We start from the raw sequence: 19,052 nt of genomic DNA, 5'->3' as shown, positions 1-19,052 counted from the left end.
TGCAGTCTCGAAAAGGACAAACCTTACATGAAAAAAAAAAAAAAAAAAAAAAAAAAAAAAAAAGCAAATCCTCCAAACTCAAGCGTTTGTTTTACTAATTTCATACGGTCAATAAACCTCCCCCGACTAGAATAAACACACTTCATATGCAAACAAGTTAGAACTTAGAACCGGCGCACACAGTGGTAGTGCCAGTGCCCCGACGGCAGTTGGAGGCGTTTGTCCGACACAGCAATACCTGTGGAATGGGAACCACTGCGTTCTTACTCGCTGAAATTTCACACACAAGCTCCAAGAGCCCTCCGAGAATGAGATCCATTACCCCCTGGTCTTGGCCCTCTTCATGCCAAGACTGTTGTGGAAGGGAGAAACGGAGCCAGACATCGGAGAACCCTCCTCGCGAAGGGTTCCGTTCAGCATTGCCAACTCCCGCAGCTGCTGCTTTTTGTAGAAATCCTGGGATTCGTCCTAATGACAAAATCGAGAAAACATCACTATATATACACTACATAGAATAAATTACTGGGGCAATAGAATTTATAACAAGAAAATGGGGAACTTACAATTGGCTTGAGTAAATCTTCAAGTATCTCGCGTGCTTGCATTAGACGAGTATCAACTATTTCAACTGGTAGCTCCGCCTCGACTAGAATATGGAGAGGTTCATTCAAATGCTCATACCCTTGTTTTCCTCTCATCATTTCTTCCTGTAAAACATGAACAACGGAGTAATGTCTCCATTTATATATAACATAAGATATTCAGAGTAAGAATTGTTAAAACAATCAGGAATGGAAATCATCGAAAAAAGGGAGACTTGTAATTACCCTAGTTGGATCCTTTATGCTACCACGACCTCTGATCAAAACACGGCACTCAGTCGTTGCTTCCACTCGCTTAAGAGAGTTTCCTCTTGGACCTAGAAGACGCCCAACAAAGTTATACTGCAAGAACAAATCAATGTCAAACTCTCAATTCAACAAAACTGCCCCGAGGAAAAAAAAGGCAGAATTCAATTAGTACGTTAGGGTATTTATCAACCGGGATGTCCACTCTCATTGTTCTTTTAGCGATTAGTCCCGATGAGCTGCCTTGAGGACTCAGCCAATTTTTGGTTGAGGAGGGCTGTAATAAACTCGACATCTGAACATTATGATAAAAGCCAAGATCCTCAAATGAGCAAGTGCAAAAGAATTTCGTAGGATAAATCTTGGAATATGAAAAACTTGAGAGGAGAAAGAAATAATGAGTGAACAAAAATGCATCTTAGCGGTACAAATGAAACAAATAATATTTTCTGTAATTGTATAACACTAATTCTGCAAGCTTGTATATCTATACTAGAATAAGTGCTCAAACCAAGATGTTCCTTTTATTTTGTCACCAAAAGCAGTCTCAACATTCATTCCCTTCTCATTTTTCTTTCCTTTTTTCCCCCTTAAATATAGAACAGCTGATTAACCAGAACATTAATTAATTTTTGTAAAAGAAAAACTAATTTCTACAAACCCCAACTATCTCAAACGGGGTTAGTAGCACTATTTACAACAATAAGTAAACACCAACTATCACAAGACTTATATATATCGGTTGGGCAATTCCTTTTCAGTATTCTGAGTCATGCTTCCACTGTAGCAGGAATTGCAGTCTTATGTCAGAAGTAAGATAAATCAACTTCATCCTTACAACAAGATAAGAAAGAATAGAGAACCATCTAAGATCTATTATTCATTGCTTGTTGATGTTAGCTTCAGACTACCTGTCAGTCAATTGCAAGCACTCAAACAAATGTTAATAGTTAGAATGAAATGTAAAAGATCGTGTCAGGAATACTTCTAAAATACAGTAAAATTAGAGGGAAAATAAGGTTATGTTAATGGTTAGTATCCGTACTTCTGATTGGAACCGTGATGCCCATCCGTTCACATCAGCACCTCCGTTTGAAAATATTCCTCCAGAAGCCAGGGGGCTCGCATGTTCAAGCCCACTTTGACCTAAAACTGATGCTTTCCCCAACAGTGTGGTTACACGCAATATTTCTGCTCCAAAAATGTCAATTTTCAAGAATAAGATGTACCAGTCAGCATTAGTCAAAAAGTTAGATGTCACCAGAAAATGGATAGACAACACGGATTTTCTCCAAGTCAGTTAAAATCAAAGCCTCCCCTATAGTAATAGAATTTTCTCAACAAATTTAGTCAATAATCCAACAAATAATATGAAAAGACAGTTATGTAAATACTACTACACACACATGTTAAAAGCTACAAGGTTCATTACTATACGGAAAAAGAAGAAATGAGTAACCTTAAATTTTGGGAAATTGATAGAGAAGAACAATTGCGCTTGGAAAAAAAAAAAAAAAAAAAGACTCAAAGTTACAATCCAAAAGACTCAAAGACTCTTCAAATAGGAATATGGAATATAAAATTTTCCGAACTTTGGAAGTATAAAATAAGATTAGTTTATGCATATGTATATATATATATATATATTGGATAAGAAACTGAAGATCAGTTCAAAATTTCTAGTTAAGAAAGCCTTTGCCCCAATGGCCTAAAGCCTATGGTATCAAAGTCCCTCTTCATACAATTGGCAGGACAACCTATCCTACCAGGCCCATCTAAGAACGTAGAAATTATCGTCTCTTATGAGATGGCCAAAAGTCTATGCAACAAATATCCTCAAACTATAGAACAAGCCTCTGAGCTGTAGCATCCGCCACCTGTAAACTCCTAACAGAAGGTAGATCCCCTCCTTTCTGGGGTCAATGCTTATAAATCTCAATTGTCTACTCTTTCTAGACTCAGATAACGTTGGTGAAGGCTAATCACCCGATTTCTTCAACTAACTTCACAAACTTAATCAGATACTACTAATACACTAAGAAATGGTTATTGACTGAAATAAAGTTCTAAAACCCATTTGACCTGCAAATTAGAGCCTTAGGTCCTATGTCATCAACCATCGATCTAACATGCGAAGATTGTAGACAATTATGGTCGCCAATTGCAATTAAAGCAGCAAGAGAGAGTTAACACCACCTTAGAAAGTAAAGGAGGAAGATTAAATTTAAATAATGATTAATGACACATTATCTTATACCAGATTTAATTCTTGTAGATGCCAGAAGTTAGGAACTTGGTATGCATAATCCTTTAAGCACTATAACTTTTTATTGAAACAAAACAAGTAAATGTAACATCTTGGAAATTATGAAAACCATTGACGCTTTCAACGTTAGAGATGCACTTTATACTAAGAACTTCCATCCCATGGAACTGATTAAAATAGGACAAGGAACAGGTGATCACAATAAAACATATTGCACCAGTATCTGAGACACCTCCGGAGGTTTCTCATTTAGCTAAAGCTAAGACGTAAAAGAAAACAGAAAAACTAACCTCGAGCATTGTCCTAAGAAAGATGAAAGGCCCAGATATAACATAAACCAAAAATATCTCTCTAACTATTTAGACTTGCACCGACACGTAGAAGGATGTAAAAAACTTCCGTCTAAAAGAAGTAACCAGTGAATCAATTATTAGGACAGACTGGAATTCACATGCAGCAAATAATTATGCTGTACTCATTGTCTGATCATTTCTGGCCCACAGAAATGCAACCACGAAATTCTTTGAGAAAACAAACCGGGAATACTAACTTGACTTTATTGTCCTAAAGTTTCTTGTTTGAGGGAGAAAAGTCAGTTGCAGACTTTGAACATAGAGGGTCATTAACGCAATTCATCTACCTACACCATTTAGACCACCAATATTTCCAGAACTTAGCATGTTACTACCCATCAGTAATTTCTAGTCAGATAAAAAAAGGGGGTTAAAATCTATAATCAAGCATAATTGCTCTTGATTCACTCAGCAAGGGAATTTGACCTCACTAACAATTTTGCTTCATTTTTCATTTATGTTTTGTCCTTTTCATCTAATTTTTAATCATGGGGTGTGCATTTTTGTTGACCAATTATTGCTTGTTGTTATTCAGACCAATTCCCAGTTTTGCTTTTTTTAAGCAAAAGTCATAATAATGGCAAGCTTAAACCTAAATTGGGGTATCCTGAACTTACCCTGGCTTAACAACTTGTAGCAATTTGGAAGCACGGGCATGAATGGACTAAGCTTGTGACGCTCAGCGAGTAACTCCGATAAATATCTGCAACCAGAAAAACAAAACAACTTAAACAATGGTCACAGCCAAGCCTTAGAAGATAAGATAAATATCATTCCAACCCTTTTTTAGTAATAAGAAACAAATTTATTGATACTGAAAACAGTTAAAGATTAAAGAAGAATAGAGGACAAGGAATCCACTAGAGAAACAAGAACAAAAACTAAACAAGTAAAAGTTAACAGCTCAAAATATCAATAAAAATTAAAGTTTTCAAAACTTAAGTAATTCATCAAAGACAAAGAAGCAACAATTTTGAAACACGATTATTACAATCAGGTCATGTGATAGGCTCATAATATCTGATAAATACGTTAACTAAAACAACATAATCAGATCAAGATATCCAAAGACATGAACTTTAAAGATGTAAAAACACAAAGCGATTCACTTGATCACAGTGGAGGAATTCTCAATTATTACTGGATCGCGCTGAAAAATCTTCACTGATCCGATTGAAGTAGTTCAGTAAAAAGTAGCTGAAAGCTCAAAAACTCGAAACCGATCTTCTCGTTGAAACAAAATCTAGCGTGAAAAAACGAGCAAGACCAGATCTTGATACTTGAAAAAGGATCTCAGCGAAGAAAGCGGAACCGATTTTTCTCAGCCGCCAAACAGCCAAAAAAAATTGAGAAATCACAATCGCGATCACCGCACAAGCAAAACAGAAGAAAATGAACACATCGATAATCAAACCGACTGATTTTCTCAGCCGCCAAACAGACAAACGATCAGACGCTTAAGAAACCGCAATCACAATCATCGCAGACGTTCAAACCGAGAATCGAAGCAAACAAAAAGCATCAGGTAATGCATCAACGGAAAAAATAAAATAAAATAAAACACAACATCGAGACAGAGAGAGAGAGAGAGAGAGAGAGAGAGAGAGAGAGCAAATACTTCTCTTGCTCGACAACGAAGGCGGCGGAGGAGGAGGCGGCGGAGCGGAGGCCGGAGACGGAGAGGTGAGGGTGAGGGTGAGCGTGAGGGTGAGGGGAAGGAGAGAGAGGCGCCGAGGGAGACGGCGAGTACGCCATGTACCTTCCCGTCGATGAAGTCATCCTATCTTCTTCTTCGTCGTCTTCTTCTTCTTCTTCTTCTTCTGGCTTCTCTTTCTCTCTCTAGTTTCTCTCTCTAACAAATACGATGAATGATGATCCCAGACCAGAAGCTCTCTTCTCTCTCAATCCTCACCTCACCAAGCGTCGGTGGATTTTTCGTATTTATATTCCCCACCAACCCCTCCAAAACAAATTAAAAAAAAAATGTCTGACAGTTTACTGTAACTTTGTACGTATCTTTTTTCCTAACTTTTTTTTTTCCTTTTTAATGTCGTTTTCTTTTTTTTTTTTCCTGAATAAGATATTCTACACATTTACTCCTCAATTTACATAATTTTAGTAATTTATCTTTTAAATTTTTAATTTAAGTAATTTTTTTAATTTATAAAATTATTACAATATGTACCATTTTGATAATTACGTTAAACTTGTATTAAAAAAATACGTTCGACAGAAAATTTTAACATGTCAATTTAAATGTAAAATAAACATTATAATTTCTTAATTTTTAATATCTTAAATCTTATAACAAATTTGAATAAATTTAATAAAATAGGGTACATTACATAATTTTATAAGTTCAAAAGTTGATTATCAAAATTAAAAATTTAAAAGGCAATTTATTAAACCACATTCTTGACGATAATTGCGTTAAAACCCCAATAATTAATGTTGTTTGGTTTAGCCAAATTATTTATAATCAACGTGAACGACAAGTATAATGCGGAGTCTACGACATGATGATGAAACGTTCCACGTGCTATTTGTAAATCCGGTATCGAAATTGGAACAACAAGGAGAAACTTGTCGTTCTCTACTAATATTTGGTAGGAAGAAAAGTAAAGAAAAGAAAACTTGTCAATATTTCACTGGCCATTGTATTATTAAAAAAAAAAATTGAGAATTTTTATAGAATAGGACTAATTTATGTATACATATATACATATAGATATACTTATATAATATTCTAGTTAAAAGTATCTTATAATGTATTATAGCTTTTGTTTTCTTTTTATTTTTGTTCTTCTTAACTTTAAAATACAAATTTAAAAAAGAATTAATAATAATAATTATGGAAGTGGAAAATCTTTAATTATATGTAGTGTAAATCAAAAGATTTAAAAGTAGTTATATTATTTAATTCTTAGACATTTTTAGGTGGGTCTGTTGCATTTAGTTGAGAACTGAAAGGATAAAAGATTATTAGGATATGTATTCAAAATAATAAATGTTGATTTTTATTGATAATTGATATAAATTAATAAATACAAAAATAAATAAAGAAATAAAAAACTGAGGACAAAAGTGTATAATCAAACTATAGGGCAGGAAAAGACCTAAAAATTCCTAGTAAGAAAGGGAGAAGAATGGGAAAAAAATGACAAAACTCGACAATTCAAATTAAAAGGGTAAAACCGGTATTCTATTGTATTATGTAAAATAAATCATGTCTCTTCTTTAGTATATATATAATAATATGAGGAATTTAGATCAATTAATGAATTGAGTAAATAGTAAAATCATTGAAAGGATCCCAAATCCCAATTTTAATCCTTATTCATCCACTTAATTGCGTGTAGATTTAAAATACTTTATTACCCCTTATTATTATTTTTAAAAAAATCGGGAAATGTTTTTTCTGTCAACTACCCTCACCCTATTTAAAGAAAGGAGAAGACGGGTCGAGAAATTCCTATTTAAGGGATATTTTCATACAGATCCTAATACCCAAATGATATTTAACATTGATAAAAAAAAAATTTTGATAATTTAAAACAAATAAATAAAAATATCATTTGATAAAATTTTTTTTGATAATTTAAAACAAATAAATAAATTTAAATTCATCTTAAATTCAATCCAAACTCAATTTTCTTATGAAACAAACTCATTTCCACAATACTTATAGAAAATGATATTAGGAATAACTTTTTCTTAAATACATATATCAAAGTGTAGGTGGGATAGAGAATTCCATCGTCCTCATCCCAATCCCGACTCGAAGAGGGGTAAGAAACTGTCTTGATTTACGTCTATTTTTTGTGAGAGAAAATAATGTAGCGAATCACGAATCATGATACGGATCCTTGCTCCAAATGCACACTCAATATCTGCCCCAAATCTCATTAGCAATCTCTAATCAACCACCTTATTTAGGGGGAATTATTATTATTTTCCTTCATTTCACACCTACACACAATACGAATTTGTATGATAAAAGAGAAGTGGAAGTAAACACAGGGAAGAGACTTTTGGATCCATGGTTGTTTTGCTATAAATTATTAAAAAAAAGAGTATTGGCTTAGGTAAGAAATTTACCATCCTATGAGAACTCTCCAATTTGAAAATATTCATACATAAAACTTGTTCACATAATCGGATATGGTGTCAATATGCTTAACTATCCCTTGTTATTGAAGGAAAGTAAAGTAATCAAGGATAAAATCTTAATTGTAAAAATAAGAGTTCGTTTGGTACGATAATTTAAATTAGGGTAATTCTAATCATGATTCTAAAATTAGAACCATGATTCATGATTTTGAGTTCAAATCATAATTCTGAAACCATGATTCAAAATCAAGAGTTTGAATCACCTTAAATCAAGAGGATGGTGGTTTTAGAATCATGATTTGAGTTAATTTAAAATATCACATCAAATGCTGAATAATGATTCAGAATCATCCAAATCAAATACTGATTCTGAATCATAATTCATAATCACTGTAAACAAATACTGATTATGAATTATGATTCAAAATCATAATTCTATATTCATCTACCCGTAAATTTTTTCTCCATTTCCTTGCATCTAATATCTAAACCAATTAATTATTTTTTTTTCTTTTTTTTCCCCTCCCTATGGCCTTTGCCTTCCACCTTTCTCTCCTTTTTTTTACTTCTCTATTATATTTCTCTTTCCTCCGTCCCTACCGAACAAGGCCTAAAAGAAAAGATGCATCCATCTCCATTTCCCTCACTTACAACTTCTCTCTACTTTTTATTTTCTCTCCAAAAACAATGGGAAGCTATTATGAAGAAAACGACATTGTGATCATTGCCTCGGAGAAACCGAAGGTTGAAAATTTGAGAACCAACAAAAATTACAAAATCACTCTTATGCTACAAGAAACTAGTTTAGTTGCGCTTAATTACTTCACCTATAACAACAAACACTAACACAACAAGACCCGTTTATTCATAAATTTGACTAGAAAATTTGATAAAAATAAATTTAAATTTTTTTTATGAGATTGAATATTATTGCAAGAATATTTAAATCACGATTCAAATCCTAAAACTAAACATGTGCTACGCAATCAAATAGTACCATTCAACGAGTCATAGTGCAAAGCCGCGCAATAAATGGTGTGATAAAAACTCAATCAAATTGAAATGAATAATATTGTGCACCACAAACTCAATGGGGGTAGTTGAGACGTTGTTTTTATGGGGTCTCTATAAACAACAACGTTCCACATCTGTTATAATAATAAATAACAATAAAAAAAAAAACCTATCTTACATTCATATTTAGTCATACACACAAGGTTGATATATATATGAATTTAGGTAATAATTTCAAAACTTTTTAGGTATCATATTACATGTTTGTTTAGACATTTGAGTGCATTGTTTAATGGACTTTGACCAACGACTTCGTAACAAGACTAATCATTATTGATTTACTATTTCAACAATGTTATAAGGTATCCGTAGAGTTAAGAATCCCGTAAGTTTCGCTCTTTCTCGTTAAAAATTTGAGTTAAAAATTTAAATTAAAAAATAAATTTATGTGAGAAAAAACACAATAATAAAAAAAGTTGAGTTTAAATTTTTATGATAGAATAAACTATAATAAAAACTCAAATTGTGATTTGAATTAGTAAAACAAACTGACTTATTTCCACAAATACAGCGATGGAATAAAACTGTCACGTGGTAAATCTCAAAAGCTTAAGTTCCATGTTGTTATATGTGTCCACACACATATATGAAATCCTTATACACGTTTGTGTGTGCAACAATTGGTTCGCTGAATATAACATTCAAAAAATATATAGTCTAATATATGTGAAATTGAGTATTACACTTAAAAAAATCAAATATTACTCACGATGTTACACAAATACGAATAAAAATTACATTTACCAAATTATAAGGTGCCAGATGTAAAAGATTTAACCACTCTATGTATAATGATAGTATAAGAAATCATGATAAATGGCATTTTACCATTTGTATTGCATAATTTAGGCTGCGAGATTAAATCAAAACTATACCAAAATTGGTTGTGTTTAGAGTTGTTTTTGTTTTTCACGTTTTTTTAGAAAGAAAAAATAAAAACAAGAGAGAAACAACGTTTGGCAAAATTAAAGACAAAAAACGAAAATGAAAACGATTTTTTGATTTAGTGTAAAATGTGAGAGAAATGAAAAATGACTTTTAGATGTTTTTAATTATTTGTTTTCGTTTTCTCCTCTCTCGAACACAGAGAGAGATACATTAATAGATTTTTTTATATTGAAAATAATCTCTTGATAAAACTACCAAACGTATTTTTAAAAATAATTTATGTCTAAGATTGAAAATGTTTGCATTTCTATTTTCATAAAAAAAATAAAAAATCACTTTAGAATGAGTTTCAAACACACCCATTATAATTTGCATGTGTGTCACAAAAGCACATGGTCCACGTTCTAATCTTGTGAGGTTTGATTTTTCCTGACTACTTTTATTGTTTCTTGTCAATTAATGTTGAATATTTTGTTGTTAGCAATATAGTTGACCAGCCACAATAAATAAATATACAAATAACTAAATGTGTACATATATATATATATGTGTGTGTGTGTGTTATTTTTAAGCAGACAATATTTACGCATATTATAGTGCAGGTTTCCTCCTGCATCTATTTATTTAGGTTATTTTTCTTAACAAAACGTCATCAACGATATTTTAATTTGGCTTATATGCTTAGTCTACCATCACATTATTTTCAGGTTGTTTTCTCACCATTAAAGCTAACATATAATTCTCAGGGAAAAAGAAAGGCAAACATACAACACAAAGGGAAAAAAAAATTATGTGGTACGATAACTAGTCTATCGATGCTCTTGTGCAGCTTCTCTCTCTCTCTCTCTTCCTCGGTTGCTGCTATGAAAAGTGCTATTGTGCAAACCCCTCGTGATCTTTCACTAAATTTCATTAGATTTACATCCTCTTTTTAATTCTAATGCAATCAAAACTTGATAGATTTTTATATGTTTGTCTAATTCTAATGATTTAACTACACTATAATTATAGGAAATATCTTAATTCCAACATTCAGATGAGTCTGGAAGGCTTTTTTTTTTTTCCCAGTATTCTCGTGTAACATCATTCATTTGTACGTGTAATGCTTAATTCACCTAAGTGTAACATTCAAAAAAATTATAGTCTAACACATGTAATATTAAGTATTTGTCGAACTGTACGAGTGCCGTATTTGAGATTTTGCCTATAATTATATTGAATTTTATTAAGTTTATAATTTTTTTTTATTTTTTTAGTCCATCCACCTCAATCATAGGTTAATGATTCGAGTCACTCTGAGCTCCACTTAAAAATAGTGGCATTTTCCCACTCCTTGTATCAAAAAATATTTATTTAAATATAATTTTAATGTGACGTGACATATAAAAAGACACAATAAATTCTTACCTTTTTAGCAATATACATAAGAGAAAATTGATAAACTTTTCCTAAAGTACATGAGTCTAGATTTTTATCTTTTATTCTCACTTAATATTTTTTTGACTAATATAGTTATTTGTCTAAAAAAATAGAGAAAATGTAAGTACTATCATTTTTAATACGTCTAATAAAGTAAATAGTGCATCTTTTTTAAATGCTGATAGATTATAGCATATCCACAATTTTCATTTTAAAATAAATTATACTTTTCTAAATTTAATTTCTCTAGGGATTCATTTTTTCCCTTTCTCAAACTTTCCATAGCCGACAATCCCTCCTTTTTCTATCCAATCTCTCCTCCCTCCCTTCCTCTTTCATTTATCTTTTCTCTCTCCATGTCTCTCATCGCGATTTGCTTCAGAAGAGGACTGCGTGTTCAGTGATGATGCAAGTCGACGGTGAGGTGGACTTTGAAGTTGTCCTTTTGTTTGTACATTATTCGTACATGCTATCTACGGATATATATTTGGTTTATGGATTCAGAATCATCATTTAAAACTATTCTCGATTTACGTGTATTTTTTGTGAGAGAAAATACTGTAGCGAATGACGAACCGTAATTCGAATCATGGTACGAATCCACCAATCAAACGCTTTTCTGTTTCTGTTTCTTATTCTTTTTACATTTCATGCATAGGTTATTTGTGTTCATTTGCTTAGAAAAACTGAAAACCTAAATCTCGTTTTTCTTGTCATTTTGTTTTGTTGAATCTTGGGATCCTTATAGAGACCCCACTTTTACTTCCTAATCAATGTGGGACTAAGTCAAGCCTAATAAACATCTCAAGCATCCGCAGTTGTTCCAGATCTACAAGAATTGATCCTTTAGAGTCCTAAGAAGCAACTGTTGCTCACTCCCATAGGCTTAGTTTAATATTACTTTTTCATCCCAAAATCAGCTTCTATTTGTAGCAGAAGTTGATTTTAGTGTTTGGTAAATCTTCTCAAAAGTGCTTTTTGAAGAATTTTTCAAGAATCTACAGTCAAAATTAGAAGTAGTCTAAAGACAACTTTACGTTTTGGATTGTGCGGGAATCAACATAGTACAATTAATGAAACTTTCATAATACCCATAATACTTCTAATAAAATTTAAAATTGACAATCTTCCCAATTTAAAATTCAGACTCGTAATATAATATAATATGATATAATAGTAATATTGTAACAAATAATATCATAATTATATTAATAGCTTTAATATTATTATTTTATCATATAATTTGATATTATGATAATATTATAAATATTTTAATAATATGATATTGTAATTATTATTTTATAATATATTATATATTATGTTATATTGATATTATTATATTTATTATAATAATAATATTATAATAATTAATATAATTAAATTTTAATATAATATTATAATTCTAATAATGTTATTATATATTATAGTGTATTACACACGTTATAGTTATATAATATATTAATTATAATATATTTCTTTAGATTAAATATATTATATTATACTTTAATATAATATAATTGTTATTTTTAATTATTTTAGTTATTATTTTAATAATATTATTATTTTCTATATCATAATTATAGAATATATTATATAATAATAGTTTTTTATTATATTAAATATAATAATAAATATATATTATATTGTAATTATATATATTATATTATATTATAATATAATATAGTCATAATATTTAATTATCCAAAGAAATTTAACCTCATAATTTACCAAACGCAATTACGTTGATTTTAGAACCAACATAGCTACTATAATTATAGTTTACCAAATACTCAGCTGCTTTTTTTAACAGTTGCTTCTTCCTTTAATACAACTAAAAATAATTTTTTTAAAATCTACAGCACTACCAAACTAAACCATAATAGACTGTAAACAACTGCTTATCATGGGCCATCTCCATTATCTTTGGCCACTTCAAGAAGAAATGAAAATAAAATTAAAAAAAACAAAGAAAATAAATTTTGAATATAAAATTAATTAAAAAAAAGAAGGGTAAGACTTTGAACAATAAATAGGCTTTTGGGAATTGGGGACTTTGGAAGATGCTAAAAGTATGTGTAGATTATAGTATAACATGGAAGTGTACCGGGGGACAGCTATTATTTGAACAATGTATTAAAACAATTATACAGATCATGGAATCGACTCCTAAGTCCCCTAATTCTTATCCTTCCTAATGTCTCTTTAATAATATATGTCATGTCAATTAAAATGTTATATCATATCATAAAAAGTTATAATAGTTAAAATATTTTAATTTTAATTGACGTGACATATGATTTTAATGCATGGACATAAAAATGAAACATGAATAAGAAAACATATGAGCTCAATCCTATAAGTCATAGGATACATGAAAATGAGACATGAATAATGCGACATACGAGCTCAATCCTATAAATCATAGGATGCCATAAAAGCATACAACGGTGTAAGAAATATATTTTTCTAAACGTGCTCTTACTTAAATGTTTTTTTACTGTAGTTTTTTTAAAGTATTTTTTTCCACGTGGTACTGATAAATTCATTTTTTTTCTTTTTAATTTTCTTATTGAAATAATTAACTTTTAAATGTGTATCTACTTAAACAATTTTTTTTCTCATAGCCCTACCAAAACTATTTGCTTCACTTTTTTTCTTTGTTTATGATGTAAAAAATTTAAACTCTATACCTTATAATGGAGTAGCGTGTGAAATTGTCATCAATCAATCATAAATTGGGAGGGTTTTCTTCTACAAGGAAACAAAAACTTTCGAGAACAAATATTGGACCGGAAAGAAAAAAGGGGAAAAGTAAAGAAAGAGTGCATATGACAGGAAAAGGAAATTCGATTTTGGTAAGACTTGATCTGAATCGTAGTTCAGATATTTAGAGTTTCGTTTATTTTACCGATTTGAGTTTTTAATTTTAAGTTTTTACAGTAAAAAATTTTTAAAAAATTTCACATTAAATTTTTTCCCTTATAATGGAGTAGCGTGTGAAATTGTCATCAATCAATCATAAATTGGGAGGGTTTTCTTCTACAAGGAAACAAAAACTTTCGAGAACAAATATTGGACCGGAAAGAAAAAAGGGGAAAAGTAAAGAAAGAGTGCATATGACAGGAAAAGGAAATTCGATTTTGGTAAGACTTGATCTGAATCGTAGTTCAGATATTTAGAGTTTCGTTTATTTCACCGATTTGAGTTTTTAATTTTAAGTTTTTACAGTAAAAAATTTTTAAAAAATTTCACATTTAATTTTTTTTATAATAATAAATTTTTTTAAAAAAATATCACATTTTAATTCAAATTAAAAATTTAAATCCACGAACCGATCAAAAGTCAGTTCAAAGAAGACGGCCAGAAAAATCACCCAATGGTTAGTCTTTTCCTTCATTTATTCCTATAAAAAAATTGGGAGGAGTTGCACATGTCCGAGACGGACACAACTTCTTCTCAGTTAGAAAACCACTGGACAATATCTACAATCACCACTATTTTAAAAACATTATTTTTTTACTTTTGTTTTATCTCTTCCCTATAATTCATTTCTTTTACATTATAATCCCTTTTAAAAATTTTACATTCACTTGTTTAAAAATTTAACAAACTAAATAACATGTATATCATAAAAATGTAAACACAAACAATTGCCTTTTCATAACCCATAAAATTTTCAAAACTATTCAAGGAGTAATAGGAAAAAAGGAAATAATAGTGCAAAAATATAGAAAAATTGTATTGCATAGTAAATTTTTAAAATTAAATTAAGTAAATAATATATTTTAAAATTATTTACAAGTAAATGATATTTTACGTAATGAATGGATAATTTATTGTGTAAATATTTTTATTTACGATAGATAAAAAATAATTTAGTAGTAAGAATCTTATTCATTTCGTTGATTTGAGTTTAGAATTTGAGTTAAGATATAATTTTATATGAGAGTTTTTTACTGTAATAAAAAAATTAAATGTGATTGTTTGTTATAGCTTTTTATTATAAAAAAACTCGAATTCTAAACTCGAATCAGCGAAATGAACGGGCCTTAATTTATCAGGAAAAAAATAATTTTCCCGCTAACGGTGTTCCTGCTAATCATATTCTAGAGAGAGGAGAGAGAGAGAGTTGCAGAGAGAGAAATGGAGGAGACAATTCCCTTTAAAAATCTCCATAGCAGAGAGTATCAAGGTCACAAGAAGAAGGTTTCTCTCTCTACCTCTCTATTTCTCTCTCTGTCTAATTCCTAAAGATTTCATTTTTCTGTTCAGCCTAAATTATACTAATCGATTCGTGCTTCGTTTTGTTCTCGATAATCGAATCGCGAAAAGGTTCATTCCGTGGCTTGGAACTGCAATGGCACTAAGCTCGCCTCGGGTTCCGTGGATCAAACGGCTAGGGTTTGGCATATTGAGCCCCACGGACATGTAAGCTTCTTTATCGACATTCTCCGTCTTATCCAATTATGTTTCCTTTGGTTGCATTGTATTTTAGGGTTTGAATTTTTCCTTTTTGTGTTTGGCGAGCTGGAAAATCTTGTTGGATTTTCTATGTTTTGATAATGAAGCAGTCAATACTTTGTTTCAATTGCTTGTGAATTTTAGTTTAACATCAAGCAAATATATAAAATAATAATAAAAGAACCCGTAAATATCAATGTGTACATGTGTAAAGTTGAAGTTTTTCTCTGTCCATTGATTCAATTCATAGCTGAATTAGGAATTTCCCTTGTAAAGATGGAGCTTTTCGATGTTCATGAGAGTTTGAAGCTAGTGGGAAATAAGTGGTGTCATTTCGGAATTTTTGTGGATGTTGGTGTTTAACACCAAATCTTTAGCAAAAAATTGGGAAAAAAAAAGGATTAGTACATGAAGATTAGGCTTTTTCTATCTATTGGTTCTAATCATAGCTGGATTAGGACTTCCCCTTGTAAAGATGGGATTTTTGGAAGTCCAGCGGGTTTTTGGGAACAAACTACTTTAGGCTTTTGAAAGTAGATGGTGTTCATGAGGCTTTCATTTGTTTTAGGAATGGCTTTTCCTGTTTTGGGCTTTCGCTCTCTGGGAAATTTAATGGATTGTCTCTGTTTCATTATGCACTTTTCATTATTTTGGTTCTAAACCAAGATTAATACCTACGTGGATAAAGCTGAGGCTTTCTCTGTCCATTGATTCTACTTGGAGCTGAATCAGGACTTCCCATAGTAAAATGACGAGCTTTTGGAATTCCAGTGAGTGTCACTCTTTGGAATTCTTTGGATTTAGAGTTTAGGGAACTATTACTTGTAGGATTTTGAGAGCAGATGACATCTACGAGATGTTCAAAGATGTTGTTTTATAAGGGAAAGACATGCCCTTCATTCAAGTCTCTTTTTTTTGGTCGCCAAATTGCAGGAAGCATAACTTTTTTAAATCCAATCCTAGATGTTATACCCTAACCTATGCTATTTTTTTTTTTTCCTTTTAGCTTTGTTTGGTGAGCTGCCGTAAGTTTAGAGGAGATTTTAATACTTCCTAGGCAGACGCATGATTTATTTGGGGGAAAAAAGTTTACTGGGTCTTGAAAATTTGTGTTCTTCTTGTCACGTCATTCTTATTTGAAAGACAAAAAGGTTGCAAGGGCATCTTCGTCCATATTGTTGGTGACATTGTTTTTTTACAGGTTAAGGTCAAAGATATTGAATTGAAGGGACACACTGACAGTGTGGATCAGCTATGTTGGGATCCTAAACATGCCGATCTAATTGCAACTGCATCAGGAGACAAGACTGTACGTCTGTGGGATGCACGTAGTAAGTTATCTTGCTTTTCATATGCATTTCTGACTTTTGAGTGTTGTGGATAGGCTAGATCAACCTGAAATTTCGGGTTGAAATGTTCTTTATAGTGGTAGAGGTATCAATTTGGTACTATGGTACTTAGGCAGCATTAACGAGATTACTTAAGGGCTCGTTTGGTTCATAGGTTTGAACAGACAAGTGTGAATAGAAATTTAAATTTTGTGATAGAAAACACTGTAGCAAAAAGGTTTGAACAGTTGTTCGAACCTATAAAACAAACAAGGTGTAAGTTTGCTTTCATCATGCAGGTGGAAAATGCTCGCAACAGGCAGATCTTAGTGGTGAGAACATTAACATCACCTACAAACCGGATGGCACATACATTGCAGTTGGTAATAGGGTATGTTATATCTAAAACCTGGTTATGCATCTGTAAACCCTTGCAAACTTTTGAGTCGCCTGTCTATGAATATTTCAATGTTGGACTCCGACTATTTGTTACTTGTTAGTCACCAATTATGTTAGACACCATTGGTCCAATTTCGATCTTGAACTAGCGTTTTCTGTGTTTATGCCTGAGCATGCTAGGAAGGCTGGCATCAATTAATGATATGCTGCTTTTTTGCCTTGAATGCAGGATGATGAGCTAACAATTTTGGATGTTAGGAAATTTAAGGCAATTCATAAGCGGAAGTTTAATTACGAGGTAATTTTATACCCAATAAGAAGCATATGCTAGCTCTCTCTTTTCTATTATCCTTAAAATGTTGAAGCTTGATTTGCGTCAGTTTTCCCTTGCATCAAATTCTTCTTTAGCAGTTTTCTTCTTTTCCAGGTAAATGAGATTGCTTGGAACATGACAGGCGATATGTTCTTTTTGACAACTGGAAATGGTGAGAAAATTCTGTTTTGAGAAATATATGTGTGTGTGTGCTGGAATAATGACTTGATTTTATGTTTTCTGTTCAGGTACTGTTGAAGTGCTAGCATACCCATCTCTTCGGCCACTTGACACTCTTATGGCTCATACAGCTGGTTGCTATTGCATTGCGATTGACCCAATTGGAAGGTCTGTTACATAGCTGTCTAGTTTCTTTTACGTTGTCGACTTGCTGAAACAATTGGGATAAATAATTTATTCAATCATTGATCCAGCAAAGCAAAATTTTTCCTTTTTTTTTAACCCAATTGGAAGGTCTGTTACATAGCTGTCTAGTTTCTTTTACGTTGTCCACTTGCTGAAACAATTGGGATAAATAATTTATTCAATCATTGATCCAGCAAAGCAAAATTTTTCCTTTTTTTTTTTAAATATATTTTCAACTAGAATTTATCTTGGAAGTGTCACCCTTAAACTTACGTGCTGAGCTGATATGTTTTTTACGCGTACAGATATTTTGCAGTAGGAAGTGCTGATTCTTTAGTTAGCTTGTGGGATATCTCAGAGATGCTTTGTGTGCGGACGTTTACGAAACTCGAGTAAGTTTTCTCTCCTCGTGAACAGGCTCACCCCTATCATGTGGGTCCCGGTTAACTGATTGTTCTGTTCCTTTTCCAGATGGCCTGTTAGGACGATAAGCTTCAACCATACTGGTGAATATATCGCTTCGGCTAGTGAGGACTTGTTCATTGATATAGTGAGTATCCATGTGGTTTACACCAACAGACGTGTGTTCCTATAATTCCACTCCATTATGAAAGAGAAAAACGCTCGATTGGTTGGGCACACCTTTCATTTTCAGCTGTTTATCATCATTACCTTATGGACTAATTTGGTTTGCAGCATAGAAGAATAATGTGTAGGCGCAAATTCGTAATAATAATTCTATTGGGGTCTACTTTTTATTTATTTATTTATAATTAAGCGATAATAGCCCCACTATAGGCTGAGATTGTTGACAATAGTTTCTCTCAACGGAAACAGTCGAATGTTCAAACGGGACGGACGGTGCATCAGATTCCATGTCGGGCTGCTATGAACAGTGTTGAATGGAATCCAAAATACAATTTACTTGTGTATGCCGGGGACGACAAGAACAAATATCAGGCTGATGAAGGTATTCTAGTTTCTCTCCCCATTTGTTGCAATCATATTCTCTATCAGGCTGATGAAGGTTTTTAACTTGTTGCAGGTGTTTTTCGAATATTTGGATTTGAAAGCAGCAGCGCCTGAGATAGAAGTTTTGTTCTTATGTATTTCAGAATTGTTAAATTTAGCAATTTTTAAACCGATATTTTTCTTCTTGTATTATGTACGTCAGGATTCTTCCAGAGCTTACAACAGAAAAATTAAAACAAATTGTGCTATATATAT

General features: G+C 31.7%; 2 protein-coding genes across 3 annotated transcripts; one reads left to right on the top strand and one right to left on the bottom strand.

The window, feature by feature from the left end:
• Positions 1-36: 36 nt before the first annotated feature.
• LOC21406526 (KH domain-containing protein At5g56140) lies at positions 37-5,387 on the bottom strand. 2 transcript variants are annotated; one of them, XM_010094091.2, is made up of 7 exons: positions 5,086-5,387; positions 4,085-4,170; positions 1,894-2,039; positions 1,024-1,143; positions 828-944; positions 564-707; positions 37-468 (listed from the first exon to the last, which is right to left on the bottom strand). In XM_010094091.2, the coding sequence occupies exons 1-7, from the start codon at positions 5,244-5,246 to the stop codon at positions 319-321; spliced, it is 924 nt and encodes a 307-aa protein (XP_010092393.1). In that variant the 5' UTR covers positions 5,247-5,387; the 3' UTR covers positions 37-318. The 2 variants fall into 2 exon arrangements, with proteins under 2 accessions (XP_010092393.1, XP_024018717.1); XM_024162949.1 differs by having other exon boundaries at positions 1,042-1,143.
• Positions 5,388-15,056: 9,669 nt separating this feature from the next.
• LOC21406525 (THO complex subunit 3) lies at positions 15,057-19,035 on the top strand. Its single transcript, XM_010094090.2, has 11 exons — positions 15,057-15,164; positions 15,291-15,386; positions 16,621-16,750; positions 17,047-17,138; positions 17,376-17,444; positions 17,574-17,631; positions 17,708-17,807; positions 18,131-18,217; positions 18,297-18,375; positions 18,663-18,795; positions 18,871-19,035. The coding sequence occupies exons 1-11, from the start codon at positions 15,102-15,104 to the stop codon at positions 18,909-18,911; spliced, it is 948 nt and encodes a 315-aa protein (XP_010092392.1). The 5' UTR covers positions 15,057-15,101; the 3' UTR covers positions 18,912-19,035.
• Positions 19,036-19,052: the final 17 nt, after the last annotated feature.

This window comes from Morus notabilis, unplaced genomic scaffold, assembly GCF_000414095.1.
Source record: "Morus notabilis unplaced genomic scaffold, ASM41409v2 Scaffold337, whole genome shotgun sequence".
Taxonomy (NCBI): domain Eukaryota; kingdom Viridiplantae; phylum Streptophyta; class Magnoliopsida; order Rosales; family Moraceae; genus Morus; species Morus notabilis.
This window is presented reverse-complemented; position numbering and strand designations above follow the sequence as displayed.